The sequence below is a fragment of the Cervus canadensis genome, chromosome 1 (genome assembly GCF_019320065.1).
Source record: "Cervus canadensis isolate Bull #8, Minnesota chromosome 1, ASM1932006v1, whole genome shotgun sequence".
Taxonomy (NCBI): domain Eukaryota; kingdom Metazoa; phylum Chordata; class Mammalia; order Artiodactyla; family Cervidae; genus Cervus; species Cervus canadensis.
Window position 1 is genome coordinate 108,051,214 of NC_057386.1, and position 15,850 is coordinate 108,067,063.

The 15,850-nt window shown below is 59.5% G+C and overlaps 1 protein-coding gene across 1 annotated transcript in view; it reads left to right on the forward strand.

Annotated features, from left to right (window-relative positions):
• PI4KA (phosphatidylinositol 4-kinase alpha) overlaps positions 1–15,850 on the forward strand; it is a 61,849-nt gene that overhangs the window by 43,759 nt on the left and 2,240 nt on the right. Inside the window, exons 33-51 of the mRNA XM_043490140.1 lie at positions 7,177–7,335; positions 7,525–7,676; positions 7,780–7,887; positions 7,965–8,092; positions 8,699–8,818; positions 8,907–8,986; positions 9,072–9,265; positions 9,902–9,992; positions 10,201–10,368; positions 10,527–10,580; positions 11,955–12,075; positions 12,259–12,388; positions 12,966–13,036; positions 13,948–14,020; positions 14,108–14,178; positions 14,878–14,987; positions 15,134–15,238; positions 15,324–15,449; positions 15,630–15,750. Coding sequence (XP_043346075.1) covers positions 7,177–7,335; positions 7,525–7,676; positions 7,780–7,887; positions 7,965–8,092; positions 8,699–8,818; positions 8,907–8,986; positions 9,072–9,265; positions 9,902–9,992; positions 10,201–10,368; positions 10,527–10,580; positions 11,955–12,075; positions 12,259–12,388; positions 12,966–13,036; positions 13,948–14,020; positions 14,108–14,178; positions 14,878–14,987; positions 15,134–15,238; positions 15,324–15,449; positions 15,630–15,750 — 2,182 coding nt within the window. The remainder of the gene's footprint in view (positions 1–7,176; positions 7,336–7,524; positions 7,677–7,779; positions 7,888–7,964; positions 8,093–8,698; positions 8,819–8,906; positions 8,987–9,071; positions 9,266–9,901; positions 9,993–10,200; positions 10,369–10,526; positions 10,581–11,954; positions 12,076–12,258; positions 12,389–12,965; positions 13,037–13,947; positions 14,021–14,107; positions 14,179–14,877; positions 14,988–15,133; positions 15,239–15,323; positions 15,450–15,629; positions 15,751–15,850) is intronic.

Genomic DNA, 15,850 nt, shown 5'->3' on the forward strand with positions numbered 1-15,850 from the left:
CAATATCACGGTAATCCAAGCCTATGCCTCAACCCGTAACGCTGAAGAGGCTGAAGTTGAACAGTTCTATCAAGACCTACAAGACCTTTTAGAACTAACACCCAAAAAAGATGTCCTTTTCATTATAGGGGACTGGAATGCAAAAGTAGGAAGTCAAGAAACACCTGGAGTAACAGGCAAATTTGGCCTTGGAGTAGAGAGTGAAGCAGGGCAAAGGCTAATAGAGTTTTGCCAAGAGAACGCACTGGTCATAGCAAACACCATCTTCCAACAACACAAGAGAAGACTCTACACATGGACATCACCAGATGGTCAACACCAAAATCAGATTGATTCTATTCTTTGCAGCCAAAGATGGAGAAGCTCTATACAGTCAGCAAAAACAAGACCGGGACCTGACTGTGGCTCAGATCATAAATTCCTTATTGCCAAATTCAGACTTAAATTGAAGAAAGTAGGGAAGACCACTAGACCATTCAGGTATGACCTAAATCAAATCCCTTATGAATATACAGTGGAAGTGAGAAATAGATTTAAGGGACTAGATCTGATAGAGAGCCTGATGAACTATGGACGGAGGTTCATGACATTGTACAGGAGGCAGGGATCAAGACCATTCCCATGGAAAAGAAATGCGAGAAAGCAAAATGGTTGTACAAGGAGACCTTACAAATAGCTGTGAAAAAAAGAGAAGCGAAAAGTGAAGGAGAAAAGGAAAGATATTCCCATTTGAATGCAGAGTTCCAAAGAATAGCAAGGAGAGATAAGAAAGCCTTCCTCAGCAATCAATGCAAAGAAATAGAGGAAAACAACAGAATGGGAAAGACTAGAGATCTCTTCAAGAAAATTAGAGATACCAAGGGAACGTTTCATACAAAGACAGTCACAATAAAGGACAAATGGTATAGACCTAACAGAAGCAGAAGATATTAAGAAGAGGTGGCAAGAATACACAGAAGAACTGTACAAAAAAGATCTTCACGACCCAGATAATCACAATGGTGTGATCACTCACCTAGAGCCAGACATCCTGCCTGGAATGTGAAGTCAAGTGGGTCATAGAAAGCATCACTACGAACAAAGCTAGTGGAGGTGATGGAATTCCAGTTGAGCTATTTCAAGTCCTGAAAGATGATGCTGTGAAAGTGCTGCACTCAATATGCCAGCAAATTTGGAAAACTCAGCAGTGGCCACAGGACTGGAAAAGGTCAGTTTTCATTCCAATCCCAAAGAAGGGGAATGCCAAAGAACACTCAAATTACCGCACTATTGCACTCATCTCACACGCTAGTAAAGTAATGCTCAAAATTCTCCAAGCTAGGCTTCAGCAATACGTGAACCGTGAACTTCCAGATGTTCAAGCTGGTTTTGGAAAAGGCGGAGGAACCAGAGATCAAATTGCCAACATCCACTGGATCATCGAAAAAGCAAGAGAGTTCCAGAGAAACATCTATTTCTGCTTCATTGACTATGCCAAAGCCTTTGACTGTGTGGATCACAATAAACTGTGGGAAATTCTGAAAGAAATGGGAATACCAGACCACCTGACCTGCCTCTTGAGAAACCTGTATGCAGGTCAGGAAGCAAAGGTTAGAATGGGACATGGAACAACAGACTGGGTCCAAATTGGGAAAGGAGTACGTCAAGGCTGTATATTGTCACCCTGCTTATTTAACTTATATGTAGAGTACATCATGAGAAATGCTGGGCTGGAAGAAGCACGGGCTGGAAGAAGCACAAGCTGGAATCAAGATTGCCGGGAGAAATATCAATAACCTCAGATATGCAGAAGACACCACCGTTATGGCAGAAAGTGAAGAGGAACTAAAAAGCCTCTTGATGAAAGTGAAAGAGGAGAGTGAAAAAGTTGGCTTAAAGCTCAACACTCAGAAAACTAAGATCATGGCATCTGGTCCCATCACGTCATGGCAAATAGATGGGGAAACAGTGGAAACAGTGTCAGACTATTTTTTTGGGCTCCAAAATCACTGCATATGGTGACTGCAGCCATGAAATTAAAAGACACTCCTTGGAAGGAAAGTTATGACCGACCTAGATAGCATATTAAAAAGCAAAGACATTACTTTGCCAACAAAGGTCCGTCTAGTCAAGGCTATGGTTTTTCCAATGGTCATGTATGGATGTGAGAGTTGGACTATAAAGAAAGCTTAGCACCGAAGAATTGATGCTTTTGAGATGTGGTGTTGGAGAAGACTCTTGAGAGTCCCTTGGACAGCAAGGAGATCCAACCAGTCCATCCTAGGGGAGATCAGTCCTGGGTGTTCATTGGAAGGACTGATGCTGAAGCTGAAACTCCAATACTTTGGCCACTTCATGCGAGGAGGTGACTCACTGGAAAAGACTCTGATGCTGGGAGGGATTGGGGGCAGCAGGAGAAGGGGACGACAGAGGATTAGATGGCTGGATGGCATCACCAACTCGATGGACTTGAGTTTGAGTAAACTCCGGGAGTTGGCGATGGACAGGGAGCCCTGGCGTGCTGCGATTCATGGGGCCACAAAGAATCGGACACAACTGAGCAACTGAACTGAACTGAGTCGTGTCTGACTCTGCGACCCATGGGACTCCCCAGGCAAGAGCACTGGAGTGGGGTGCCATTTCCTTCTCCAGGGGATCTTTCCGACCCAGGGATCTAACCCGGGTCTCCCACACTGCAAGCAGACTCTTCACTGTCTGAGCCACGAGGGCGCATGTGTTTATCCCCAGCAGCTGGGTCTCAGCTGCCCAGGAGGGCAGCCCCCTATGTCTGTGTTTCTGGACTTCCTGCTGGAGGTGACCCAAGGAGAGGAGGGTCACATAACATCTGAAAACAGATTTGTGTTTCCAAGATTCCCGTTAGTTTCCATGGTAACATGGGATGTGCCTAGTACTTCCTGCGTTTATTTAGCTGAGATGTGTGGTCAGAAGGGGGTTCTGTTTTCCTTGCTCCTGAGGGAGTTAGCTGGGTAACTTCCAAGGATGCAGCTGGGGTGTTCCCGGTCGGGGGCACGGTCCTGGCTGAGGTGAGGGGTCACTGGCCCTGACCCCAGGAGGGAGGTCGGCCGGGGCTGGGCTATCTCTGGCCTGCTGGCTGTGCCATCTTCAGGGCCCACTGCAGGTTCTGACTGCGTGCCCACGGTGACGGCATGGGCCCCGCGCCCTGTGCCCACCTGTCCATCTCACGCGGCTCTTGTCCCTGTGGGGAGGGGGCTCTGCGGTCACGGCTGCATCCCCTGCCATCGGGGCTCGTGCGTGGCTTGTCTCCATCTGTGTCCCTGCTGTGCGGGACACACGCCTTGCAACCGTGCTGTGTGTTGTCAGGCCTTTTCCTAAGCCGGCGGGTCTGTCCAGACCGCATCCGCTCCTCACATGTTCCTGTGAGCCCAGGTCCGCGGTCCTCTCCCGCACTTCCTGGGCTGCGGGCGGCGGGTGGGAACATGCACCTTCATCCCGCGTGGTGGCAGCTTTTGCCAGGTCTGCGGTCCTGAGTTGGCAGCCGTGTTGTTTAGGAGCCCAGATTTTTTAATAACTTGAGTCTTACGTGCCTGGGTGTGATGTCCTGTGTATTTTATGCTGGGACTTCTTGAACTTACTAAATTTAGAGATTTCAGACTTTTAATCACACTGGGAAAATTTCAGGCTGCTGTTTCATGCAGTATATTTTTTACCCCGTTTTGCCCGTCTCCTCACTCGGGCTCTGGGGGTGCTCGCTTCAGGCCTCAGACGGTGGCCGTGCCCACGGACCTCGGCACTCTCGTGGGCCACTGCACTCTCTCACACTCTGGCCCGCTTCAGCTGGGCTCCATCCAGTTTCCCTGGACGTTCTCCTGCCTTACGCATTCTGTCGTTAAACCATTTTTAGTGTTAAGTTTTATTTCAGATATTATAATTCTCAGACCTAGGGTTCCTATTTCTTTTTTATGCTTTGTATTTCTTTGCTGACAAATCTCTGTTTACCTCTTCTATCTTTTCCTGTGCGTCTTTGAACATATTTGTAATGATTACTTGACAGTTCTTGCCTGCTCGGTCAGTTCTAGCGTCAGGGTCGTCTGTGTTCAAGTCTGTGACTGTCGGCCTGGCACTGTTTGTGGGAGAGCAATGGGGGCCACGGGGCCGGGCGGGGGGGTCCATCTTGTGTCCAGTGGCCGAAGCGAAGGCCACACCCCGAGGGTGGAGGCTCGGCAGAGGAGGGTGGGCTCTCCCGGTTTACACCCACACTCACTCTCTTATTTTTCTCCAAAATTAGGAGAGGGCTTAAGGAAGGGTTTCTCTGCCAAGCACTTTGCTTTTCATTTGGGGTCTGTGAGACTCCAGCCTGCCTCCTGCCGTCACCAGTCGCTAGGCTGGCTTGAGGTCTTGGCCTTGGCAGGACGATCCGCCACTTGAGCCAGACCTCATGCTGGCCTCGGGCTTGCCAGGGAAACACCATCTGGGGAGCGGCTCCTGGCGCGCTCTGCCCACCACCCTCGACAGCCCACCGGCCCCACACTGGTTCCTGTCCTCTGGCCCTTGCTGCTGGTTCAGGGCTGAAGGTCGGCTGTCACCCTGGTGCCCGCCTCGCCTCCGCAGGGACCTGCGGGCCAGATCCAGCCACGCCTCCCCAGAGCGGGGCCCATTCCCTTTATTTCTCTGTCTTCAGTTTCTGGACCTTTCTGTTACTGGGCAGCGTGTGCTGTTACATATGGGCATGAAGGAGAACAGACAGATCAGCTGCGGCCCTAACTCAGAGGCGAGTCCTGCCGGCTTCCTGCCATCTTTTTTGGGTTCGTGGGAAGATAAATCGCGAGCAGCCTTGTTGGCCTCATGCGGCACAGGGATCTGGGTCTTAGTGCCACTGAGGTGGGAGGGAATTCTGGCCCCTGGTTCAAGTGCACGGACCCAGCCTGGCCTCACTGTCCCTGTCTGTAAATGCCAAGAAAGAAGCCTCGCTGCATGGCGAGCCTTAGTGGATGCTGTCAGGTCGACCTTTTACCTCTAAGGCATCTTCAGAATCGGACCACCTCCCTGCCCTGAAAGGAGTCACTTCAGTTCACTTGTTCCGTCATGTCCAGTTCTTTGTGAGCCCATGGACTGCAGCACAGCAGGTCTCCCTGTCCATCACCAACTCCCGGGGTTTGTTCAAACTCATTTCCATTGAGTTGGTGATGGTATCCATCTCATCCTCTGTCGTCCCCTTCTCCTGCCCTCAATCTTTCCCAGCATCAGGGTCTTTTCCAATGAGTCAGCTCTTCACATCAGGTGGCCAGAGTATTGGAGCTTTAGCTTCAGCATCAGTCCCTCCAATGAATATTCAGGACTGATTTCCATTAGGATGGACTGGTTGGATCTCCTTGCTGTCCAAGGGACTCTCAAGAGTCTTCTCCAACACCACAGTTCAAAAGCATCAATTCTTCGGCGCTCAGCTTTCTTTATAGTCCAACTCTCACATCCATACATGACCACTGGAAAAACCATAAGCTTTGACTTGGCGGACCTTTGTCGGCAAAGTAATGTCTCTGCTTTTTAATATGCTGTCTAGGTTGGTCATAGATTGTCTTCCACGTAGTAAGCATCTTTTAATTCATGGCTGCTGTCACCATCTGCGGTGATTTGGGAGCCCAAGAAAAGAAAGTCTGTCACTGTTTCCACTGTTTCCCCATCTATTTGCCATGACGTGATGGGACCAGATGCCATGATTTTAGTTTTTTGAATGTTGAATTTTAAGCCAGCTTTTTCACTCTCCTCTTTCACTTTCATCAGGAGGCTCTTTAGTTCCTCTTTACCTTCTGCCATCAGGATGGTGTCATCTGCCCTCTGAGGTCATTGGTATTTCTCCCAGCAGCCTTGATCCCAGCGTGTGCTTCCTCCAGCCTGGCGTTTCCCATGATGCATCTGCACATAAGTAAGCAGGATGCCAGCATGCAGCCCTGACGCACTCCTTCCCAAGTTTGGAACCCTCCATTGCTCCATGTCCGGTTCTAACTGTTGCTTCTTGACCTGCATACAGGTTTCTCAGGAGGCAGGTCAGGTGGTCTGGTATTCCCATCTCTTTAAGAATCTTCCAGTTTGTTGTGATCCACACAAAGGCTTTGGCATTGTCAATGAAGCAGAAGTAGATGTGTTTCTGGAATTCTCTTGCTTTCTTGATGATCCAGCAGATGTTGGCGATTTGATCTCTGGTTCCTCTGCCTTTTCTGAATCCAACTTGAACATCTGGAAGTTTTCGGTTCACATATTGCTGAAGCCTGGCTTTGAGAAATTTGAGCATTACTTTACTAGCGTGTGAGATGAGTGTAATTGTGCGGTAGTTTGAGCATTCTTTGGCATTGCCCTTCTTGGAATTGGAATGAAAACTGACCTTTTCCAGTCCTGTGGCCACTGCTGAGTTTTCCAAATTTGCTGACATATTGAGTGCAGCACTTTCACAGCATCATCTTTCAGGATTTGAAATAGCTCAACTGGAATTCCATCACCTCTACACTAGCTTTGTTCGTAATGATACTTCCTAAGGGCCTCTTGACTTCACATTCCAGGATGTCTGGTTCTAGGTGAGTGATCACACCATCGTGATTATCTGGGTCGTGAAGATCTTTCTTGTACAGTTCTGTGTATTCTTGCCACCTCTTCTTAGAATCTTCTGCTTCTGTTACGTCCGTACCATTTCTGTCCTTTATCGACCCCATCTTTGTTTGAAATGTTCCTTTGGTATCTCTGATTTTCCTGAAGAGATCTCTAGTCTTTCCCATTCTACTGTTTTCGTCTGTCTCTTTGCATTTGGAAGGAGTTGCTGCCCTCCAAACCCCATGCCTTGGTGGTGGGGACTCAGGCTCCACTCGGCCCCCACAGCTCTTCCCAGGCCTGGTTTTGGGCATGAAGACAACAACATGAAGGTGTTGTCGCGGGTCTGTTGGGTGGAAGTGGCACTGGGTTCTGGAGGCCCTGAACAGGTGGTGCGGTCACAGGTGGGCGCAGCAAAGCGGGACATGCGCCCAGCTGTGGTCCTGGAGGGGCGTGTGGTGAAAGAAGTCCAGGGGTGGGGTCATCACAGGACCTTGGTGGTTTTATTTTTCTTCATACTTCCTCAGTTTTCTAAGTTTCCAACGAGCATATGTTCCTTTTATAATTGAAAACCGACGAGAAAACGCAGCCGGCCCCTTTCTGTGCCTCATAGAGGCGCTGATGGCCACGTTCTTTCAGTTCATGCGGGAGATGGCGGGGGCCTGGCAGATGACGGTGGAGCAGAAGTTCGGCCTGTTTTCTGCGGAGATAAAGGAAGCAGACCCGCTGGCTGCATCAGAAGCCAGTCAACCCAAGCCGTGTGCCCCTGAGGTGACCCCTCACTACATCTGGATTGACGTACGTGCCCCCCAGGCTCCCCCCACTCTTCCCCCGGGTTGGGGCTGCCCCGAGGCTCCTGGTTGAAGATGCCCCTCTGGGAGGGGGCGGTACTGGACCCCCTCTCCCCCAGACACCCTCCCCCTGCCTTGCAGACCCCACCTGCCCTCTGGCGGGCCCCACAGGCAGCAGGTCCCCCGCCCCCTACAGTTCCTGGTGCAGCGGTTCGAGATCGCCAAGTACTGCAGCTCCGACCAGGTGGAGATCTTCTGCAGCCTGCTGCAGCGCTCCCTGTCGCTTAGCATCGGGGGCGCTGCGGGCAGCATGAACCGGCACGTGGCGGCCATCGGGCCCCGCTTCAGGTGAGAGCCGGGGGCCCGGGGGGTGGAGGGGGGAGCTGCTGCCTGCAGGCGGGCCCCGAGCTGGGGCAGCTGGAGGTGGAGCACTGAGCCGGCCCCCTCACAGGCTGCTGACCCTCGGCCTGTCCCTGCTGCACGCGGACGTGCTGCCCAACGCCACCATCCGCAACGTGCTCCGCGAGAAGATCTACTCCACCGCCTTCGACTACTTCAGGTGCCCGCCGCCCCTGCCCCGGGCCGGGTCCCCCCGCCGCGCACCTGGCTCTCACCCCGGTCCCCCCCCATCTGCAGCTGCCCCCCAAGGTTCCCGACCCAGGGGGAGAAGCGGCTACGTGAGGACATCAGTGTGATGATCAAGTTCTGGACCGCCATGTTCTCGGACAAGAAGTACCTGACCGCCAGCCAGCTTGTTCCCCCAGGTATGCCGGCCCACTCTCCACTCCCCCACTGTGCTCTGGGCCAGGAGTGGGGGTAGGGCCCCCGGGCCAGGCAGACGCCCTCGGCGTAGGTTCCCAGCGCCAGGCTGTTCACAGGTGTCCCGCACGCCTGTCAGTCCACCCTGGGCTGAGGCTGGTGGGCCAGAAGGGGCGAGGCACGGTCCATCGTCACCCAGCCGGGCAGTCCTTTCGGGAGCGACTCTAACATAAGTGTCGTGGGAGCGTCCCCGCGGTCAGGCCCTTGCCTGCAGCAGCTAGGGCCCCAGGGTCTCTGCAGCAGACCCATGCAGGCGGCCTGTCTGCCAGGACAGGGGACAGCACCCACAGCGAGTGTCCCGGTGGCTCCTGGCTCCCCCGGAGCAGGGCCAGCGGCCCCACGTCTGCCCTGGGCCCCCTGTGCGGGAGCACAACTGGGGGGCAGGTGCCCCATGGCCACTGCGGGTGGCACTCGGGGAGCACCGCCTGCTGTGGGAAGCTTCTGCTGCAGCGGTCTGCCGGAGTTCCCGGGTGCCTGGCTCCCTGTGAAGCCATCTCCCCCGTCTCCTCCCCCGTGGCTGCCTCGTTCTAGAATGCTGTGTCTGCCCGCAGACAACCAGGACACCCGGAGCAACCTGGACATCGCGGTCGGCTCTCGCCAGCAGGCCACGCAGGGCTGGATCAACACGTACCCACTGTCCAGTGGCATGTCCACTATCTCCAAGAAGTCAGGTCGGTGAGGCTTTTCACCTGGGCCCCTCGGGTCCTTGGGGTGGTGGAGCGTCTCTGAGGGACACCCTGTGTCTATCCCCCGCCCCAGGCATGTCCAAGAAAACCAACCGGGGCTCGCAGCTGCACAAGTACTACATGAAGCGCCGGACCCTGCTGCTGTCACTGCTGGTGAGGCCGCCCGCTAGGCCCGAGCGGGGGTGGGGGGCTGCTGGGGACACACACGGGCACAGCCGTGTCCCTGTCTGTCCCCCAGGCCACCGAGATCGAGCGCCTCATCACCTGGTATAACCCGCTGTCGGCCCCGGAACTGGAGCTGGACCAGGCAGGGGAGAGCAGCGTGGCCAACTGGAGGTCCAAGTACATCAGCCTGAGCGAGAAGCAGTGGAAGGACAACGTGAACCTCGCCTGGAGCATCTCGCCCCACCTGGCCGTGCAGCTGCCAGCCAGGTGCGCTCCAGGCCGCGCCCACGGCCACTGCAGCGGCGGGGCAGGGCGGGGGCGTCACCACCTGGGCCGTCGGGGGTGTCTCCTACGCGCCGTGCAGGGTGGGTTCTGTCCCGCTGGGGCCCAGCACCCCGCATCCCGAGGTGGTAATGGGGCCCCCAGGCCCATCTTGGTTGACGAGGAAAGGGAGCAGCTGGTAACTCCCGGGGGCGTCCGCGGGCTGCAGCGCCTGGGTTGTGAGCTCTCCCGGCGGCTCTGACCGGCAGGAGCGGAGGGGGCCGAGTCCCTGCAGACCCCTGCCACCCCGTGAGCCCACACTGCCTGCTCGGTGCTTCCTCCACAGGCGCCAGGTCCACGCGGGGCAGGACCGCGGCCTGGCCACTCGCCCCCTCCTCCCACCCGCCGCGGTGCCCTCTGGCCCACGGGCTGCTTGGGGCCTCGCCAAGGGAGGTGTGGTCCTTGAAAGGGGAAGGGCAGAGCCTTCCTGCTCCAGGCCCTCTGTCCGGGTCACCGCTGGTCGCAGTGAACCCGCCAGAAGCCAGGGTGCTCAGACGCTGCTGGGCGCCGGGCCTGGCCCTCAGTCCCAGGCTCCCCGGCGCTGTCCTCCGTCTGTGCCACCCACACTCCCTGCGCCTGCAGGTTCAAAAACACGGAAGCCATTGGCAACGAGGTGACGCGTCTGGTGCGCTTGGACCCGGGAGCCGTTAGTGACATCCCAGAAGCCATCAAGGTAGGGGGGCGGCGGGGGGCGGCCAGGGCAGGAAGGCACGGACTCTGAGCCACCTCCGGGGCCGCCTGGAGGAACGCGGCCAGCACCCTGAGCTCAGCGGGGTGAATGTGCTTCGCCCTGGCTGAGGTGTGCGGGTGGCAGCACGCGTCGGCTTTGCTGGAATGCTGCTCAGCACACCCTGTGACCGCCCCCCCCCTCCCCCCCCCAGTTCCTGGTCACCTGGCACACGATCGACGCCGACGCGCCCGAGCTCAGCCACGTGCTGTGCTGGGCGCCCGCGGACCCGCCCACGGGCCTGTCCTACTTCTCCAGCATGTACCCGCCGCACCCCCTCACCGCGCAGTACGGCGTCAAGGTCCTGCGGTCCTTCCCGCCGGTGAGCCCGTCTTTTGGGTGGGCCTCGGGGCCGCCCGGCCGCGGGGTGGGGGGCACTCAGGGCACGCCGCGGGGCAGCCTGGTTTATGATGAGGCTGGTGCGGGCTGGGTGGGCTCCTGGGACCACCGCCCTGGAGTCACGGCTGTACCCCCCCACAGGACGCCATCCTGTTCTACATCCCCCAGATTGTGCAGGCGCTCAGGTATGACAAGGTGAGTCTGCGCCCGCGCGTGCTCCCCAGCCCCGAGGGCCGGGCGGGCGGGGCACGGAGCCAGGACCTGGGCCCCAACTCTCACCCCACCACGCGGCCGTCCAGCGCCTGAGGCCCAGTCCCGCTGTGCAGGGTGAGCGGCTTCTGGAAGCATCACTGCCACTTCCTCAGGGTGGGTAGCCCAGCCCGGGACCTATCTTCTGGAAGGAGGTCTCGGCAGGCCCTGATTCCCACGCCCAGCTCTCTGTCTCCTGGGAAGAGAGGCCAGGTGCGCTAGTGAGCTGGGGCCAGCCTGGAGGAGTTCACGGGTTCAGAACCTGAACACGCCTGGAAGCTGGATGTCCGGTGTCCAGGTGGGGGGACTGGCTCCCCCGAGGCCCCTCTCCTCGCCAGGAGACGGAGTCACTGCCCTGTGTCCTCACGTGGTCATCCCACTTCTCTGCCCCGATCTCTTCTGAGGACACGAGTCAGCTCAGATGAGGCCCCACTGATCTCCTGTAATGTCACCAGCTCTTCAAAGGCCCATCTCCAGCCATCTTCACACACAGTGAGGGCCTTCAGCAAGAGCAGGGCTTCAGCATGTGGGTGGGGGACAGGGCAATTCAGCCATGAACATAGGCGTGCCCCGAAGGGGCCTGGACAGACAGCACCCATGGGGTGACCACGGCCGGGAGCCCTCACTGCCCCCGCCGGGCCCCGTGCCTCCCCGAGCCTGCAGCTGCAGGCAGCAGTGAGTGCCCCGGCCCCGCCCCACACGGCCCCCCGCCCCGGGCCGGGCCCCCAGACCACCCTGTCCCTGCCGAGCCCCAGGCCCTGCACTGGAGATCGCATGTTCATGGGTCAGCCTCCGCTCTGTTTGCTGGGTTAGGGTTGGGTTTTTTGAAGTCTGACCTATTTGGGAAGCCCACCACCAAGTCAAGGACATCTGTCCAGGGAATACTTCACCAGATAGTGGGGGGAGCGGTAGATGGGGGCAGAGATGTCTGCGGGAAAGGAGAGGCCGCCCCCAGGAGTCTTCCAGAAAGGCGAGCACCTTCGTAACCTAGAGTGGGGACTCGCCCTGAGCTGGGCCTGACGCGGGAGGAGGAGAGGTCACAGGTGGGCGGGGGCCACGACACTCAACCACCAGCCTGTAGGGTTTTCTGGGACCCGCCTGCCCACACCTCACGCTGACAGCAGCAGAGGTGGTCTAGAGTCCAGGGGAGCGCGGATGAGGCTGCCCGTGCCTGCGTGAGTGCAGACCCCGTGGTCGGCCAGCAGGCTGACTGCCGGCCCCACGGCCCCGGACAGCTGCTCACACCCGGCTCGCGGCTGCTCGGGTGCACGGGGCCTCGCCGGGGGCCGGGCCGGGCTGACCGCAGCCTCACCGCTGTAGATGGGCTACGTGCGGGAGTACATCCTGTGGGCCGCCTCCCAGTCCCAGCTGCTGGCGCATCAGTTCATCTGGAACATGAAGACCAACATCTACGTGGACGAAGAGGGCCACCAGAAGGACCGTGAGTGCCGGCCCCCGTGGGGCCCTGCCCTTCCCCCTGCCCGGGTCGTCCCCTCCGCCCCCGCCTCGGCCCCCAGCCCCGCGGCTCCGTCCTCCAGCTCCCCGGGCGGCCGCCCCACACGTCTTCGGGGCAGGGTCCACAGAGAGGGCCCGGGGCCTGGGCTCAGCCGCAGCATCTCCACAGCCGACATCGGCGAGCTCCTGGAGCAGCTGGTGGAGGAGATCACGGGCTCCCTCTCCGGCCCAGCCAAGGACTTCTACCAGCGGGAGTTCGACTTCTTCAACAAGATCACCAACGTTTCAGCCATCATCAAGTAAGCGCACCTTCTCCAGGCCCCACACGGGCAAGCTGCCCCGGAGGCAGTGTGCACATGGCCCCCGCCAAGGAGCAGCCGGATGGGAGTCTGCCTGCCTGTCCGGGGCTCCCGCGGGCCCCCAGGTGCACCGAAAGCATGTGTTAGTTTCGCTTCAGGTCTGAGGCCACTGCTCTGGAGGCTCCGAGGGGCCCAGCAGTGTTAGGGAGCCAGACCCCTGTCTCGACTCACCTCCGTGGTCCATGTTCACACGGAGCGGACACCGACCTCGGACGCCCTGGCCCCGCGTTTGCGCAGGATGGGCCCTGGGGTCATGGACACTGGCTGAGCCCGGGGGAGGAGCCTGGCCCCCTCTGTCCCCAGCGCTCCGGCTCCTGCCCGGTCACCCTGTCCTTGCCTAGCTGTCAGGGTGGGCTCCCTGGGCTGCCCTCTGCACTGAGGGCGCAATTCCACCTCAGCCCCTCATCTTGGGGCACAGAGGTCTGGGGGCTGCCAGAGGCCACCCAGGGCAGGGGCCCTCAGAGAGGCGGGCCTGCCCCAGAAGCGTGAAAGCCAGCGTCTGTGTCCTGGTCCCCAGGCCCTACCCCAAAGGTGACGAGAGGAAGAAGGCCTGCCTGTCGGCTCTCTCTGAAGTGAAGGTGCAGCCTGGTGAGCGGAGGGGGAGCCTGGTGGGAAGGGGACGTGCGGGCCCTGGGTGCCTGGCACCCCTCTCCAGAACCTGCCCCGGCCAACGGTCACTCGTGGGCCTCCTGGCTCCAGCTGTTTTCTGAAGGCCAAGCCCTGTCCCAGGCAGCTGTGGTTCTAGAAGGTTCCCGAGCTCCAGTGTAGCAGAGGCAGTGGGCGTGGGAAAGGGGCGTCCCCAGTGTGCCGGGCCCGTGGGATGAGGGCCGTGCCCCTCTCCGGTGCTCCGGGTTGGGCAGGACAGAGCCCGGACGTCACTGCACAGCTCTCGGTTCTTCACTGCCGCACACGCTCACTCTTCACACTCTGGCCCTGCCCACGTGCCCAGGCCTGCTCTGCAGTGGGCACCAGCCCCAGGGGGGCCTCTCCCGACCGTGCTGAGCCCCGCCCAGCCTCTGAGAGGACTCCTGCTGCTGGGCCACATCCCCGAGGCCCTGGGGAGCCAGCCAGCTGCAGACCAGAGCAGAGCTGGGCCTTGTGAGCGAGGCTGGGCTGGTGAGGGAGGAGGCAGGGGGCCATGTGCTCCCGGGGCCAGCGCCTCCATCGGGACCCCACCTGGGGGCTCTGGAACTGCAGCCCCGGACCCTGATCCACGCAGACAGGCTGAGCTGGGGGTCAGGCAGGCGGGGCCAGGGCTCCTGTGTGTCCTGTGGGGGGGCACCCAGGAAGCTGAGGGTTCAGGAGTCCCCTTGGAGACGTGTCTGTGAGGGTGGTGGGGGCCGTGTGGGCATCAGGACAGACCCAGAGAAACAGCCAGGGAGGGCGGGCCTCCAGACCTCAGTGCCAGCCTGTCTGTCTGGGGATGGGCCTGCGTGCTGGACGGCAGCGTGTCTTCCTGCGTCACGCCCAGGCCCCTGACGTCCTTCCATCCCTTGCAGGCTGCTACCTGCCCAGCAACCCCGAGGCCATCGTGCTGGACATCGACTACAAGTCTGGAACGCCCATGCAGAGGTGCACCCCCGGCTGCCCCTCGCAGGACCCCTCCTCTTGACTCATGCCCCCTCCCGGTCACTCACGCCCATCTCTGTTGTCTTCTAGCGCCGCCAAGGCCCCATATCTGGCCAAGTTCAAGGTGAAACGTTGCGGGGTTAGTGAGCTTGAGAAGGAAGGTCAGTGCCACGTCCCGTGTAGTCTGGGGTCCCCGTGAACGGTCGGTGACGGCTCAGTGTGGCCCCTCGTCTGGGGAGCGGGCACATGTGCAGTGACAAGGTTCCTGGGAGGGCGGGCCTGCTTGGCCACCGTGCGAGCGCCCACGGGCAGGCCGGCTTCTGCGGCAGGAGTCGGCTCTCCTGGTGCTGAGCTCAGGGTGTCGGGAGGCCCCGCTCCCTCCGGGCAGGATCCTGCGCCTCCTCCCAGCACAGGGCCTGGCTGGTCCTCGGCCGTGGACGCATCAGCGCGGCCTCTACCTCAGCCGGAGTCCCCCCTCCTCGTCTCTGGGAAGGCACGACCACTGGTCAGGGCCACGCTGACTCCACCAGTCACCACGTGTGGTTACATGCCACAGTTCTGGCGGTGTGGGTTTGGGGGGACACCAGCCAGGTGGCCCCGGCTCCTGCTGGGCACCCCTTCGGGCCCAACCCTAACAGTGCCCCCCTGGTCCTCGCTCCAGTGAGACGGGCTCTGTCTTCAGCTGTTATCAGGAAACAAGCCGGCCTGACCCCGGTGTCTGCCAGGCCCTCATCAGCCCCCCTCAGGCTTTGCAGGCATGATCCCTAAGGTTCTCGGGGTTCCTTCAGGCATGTGAGCAAGACGTCCCCAGACCCTCACAGGGCCTCTGCCCCCACTGACAGGCAGCCTCTCCCCTTCAGGCCTGCGGTGCCGCTCAGATTCCGAGGAGGAGGGCAGCGCGCAGGAGGCCGACGGCCAGAAGATCTCCTGGCAGGCGGCCATCTTCAAAGTGGGGGACGACTGCCGGCAGGTAGCACCCCCCCCCAGGCAGGGGGGTGGCGCGGGCCCACCGGGGTGCTCTCTACCGGTCCCGGCATGCTTCCCAGCCTTGCACAGAAACGGGGACCTTTGCTTCCCTGTGGCTGCCCACCACCACCCTGTGTCTCTGCCTCCCAGGACATGCTGGCCCTGCAGATCATTGACCTCTTCAAAAACATCTTCCAGCTAGTAGGCCTGGACCTCTTCGTCTTCCCGTACCGGGTGGTGGCTACCGCCCCCGGGGTAAGTGTCCAGAGCAGAAGCCCGGCCGCCCCTCGGCCTGCCCCTCAGCCCGCCGCGTGCCTGCAGCCTGGCCCTTCCTCCCTAGTGTGGGGTCATCGAGTGCATCCCCGACTGCACCTCCCGGGACCAGCTGGGCCGCCAGACCGACTTCGGCATGTATGACTACTTCACACGCCAGTACGGAGACGAGTCCACGCTGGCCTTCCAGCAGGTGGGCGCCCAGCGTCCTGAGTCCTCCCGTCTGGGTCCGCCCCGGGTGGCCATGACCTTCCTTGTGACCGCAGAATCCTTGGGTGGGCCTCAAGAAGGCCGACTCCTGGGGTGGGAGGGGACCACTCTGCGCCCCCCCCCCCCGGCTGCTGAGCAGGCCCTGAGCCCATCTCCCCCGCAGGCACGCTACAACTTCATCCGCAGCATGGCTGCCTACAGCCTCCTGCTGTTCCTGCTGCAGATCAAGGACCGGCACAACGGCAACATCATGCTGGACAAGAAGGGCCACCTCATCCACATCGGTGGGCGGGGTGGGGTAGGGGCGGGGCTCTCCCTCAAGTCATCCACATGGGTAGGGGGCAGCAGGGGGCGGGACTTTCCCTCATGTCATCCACATTGGGG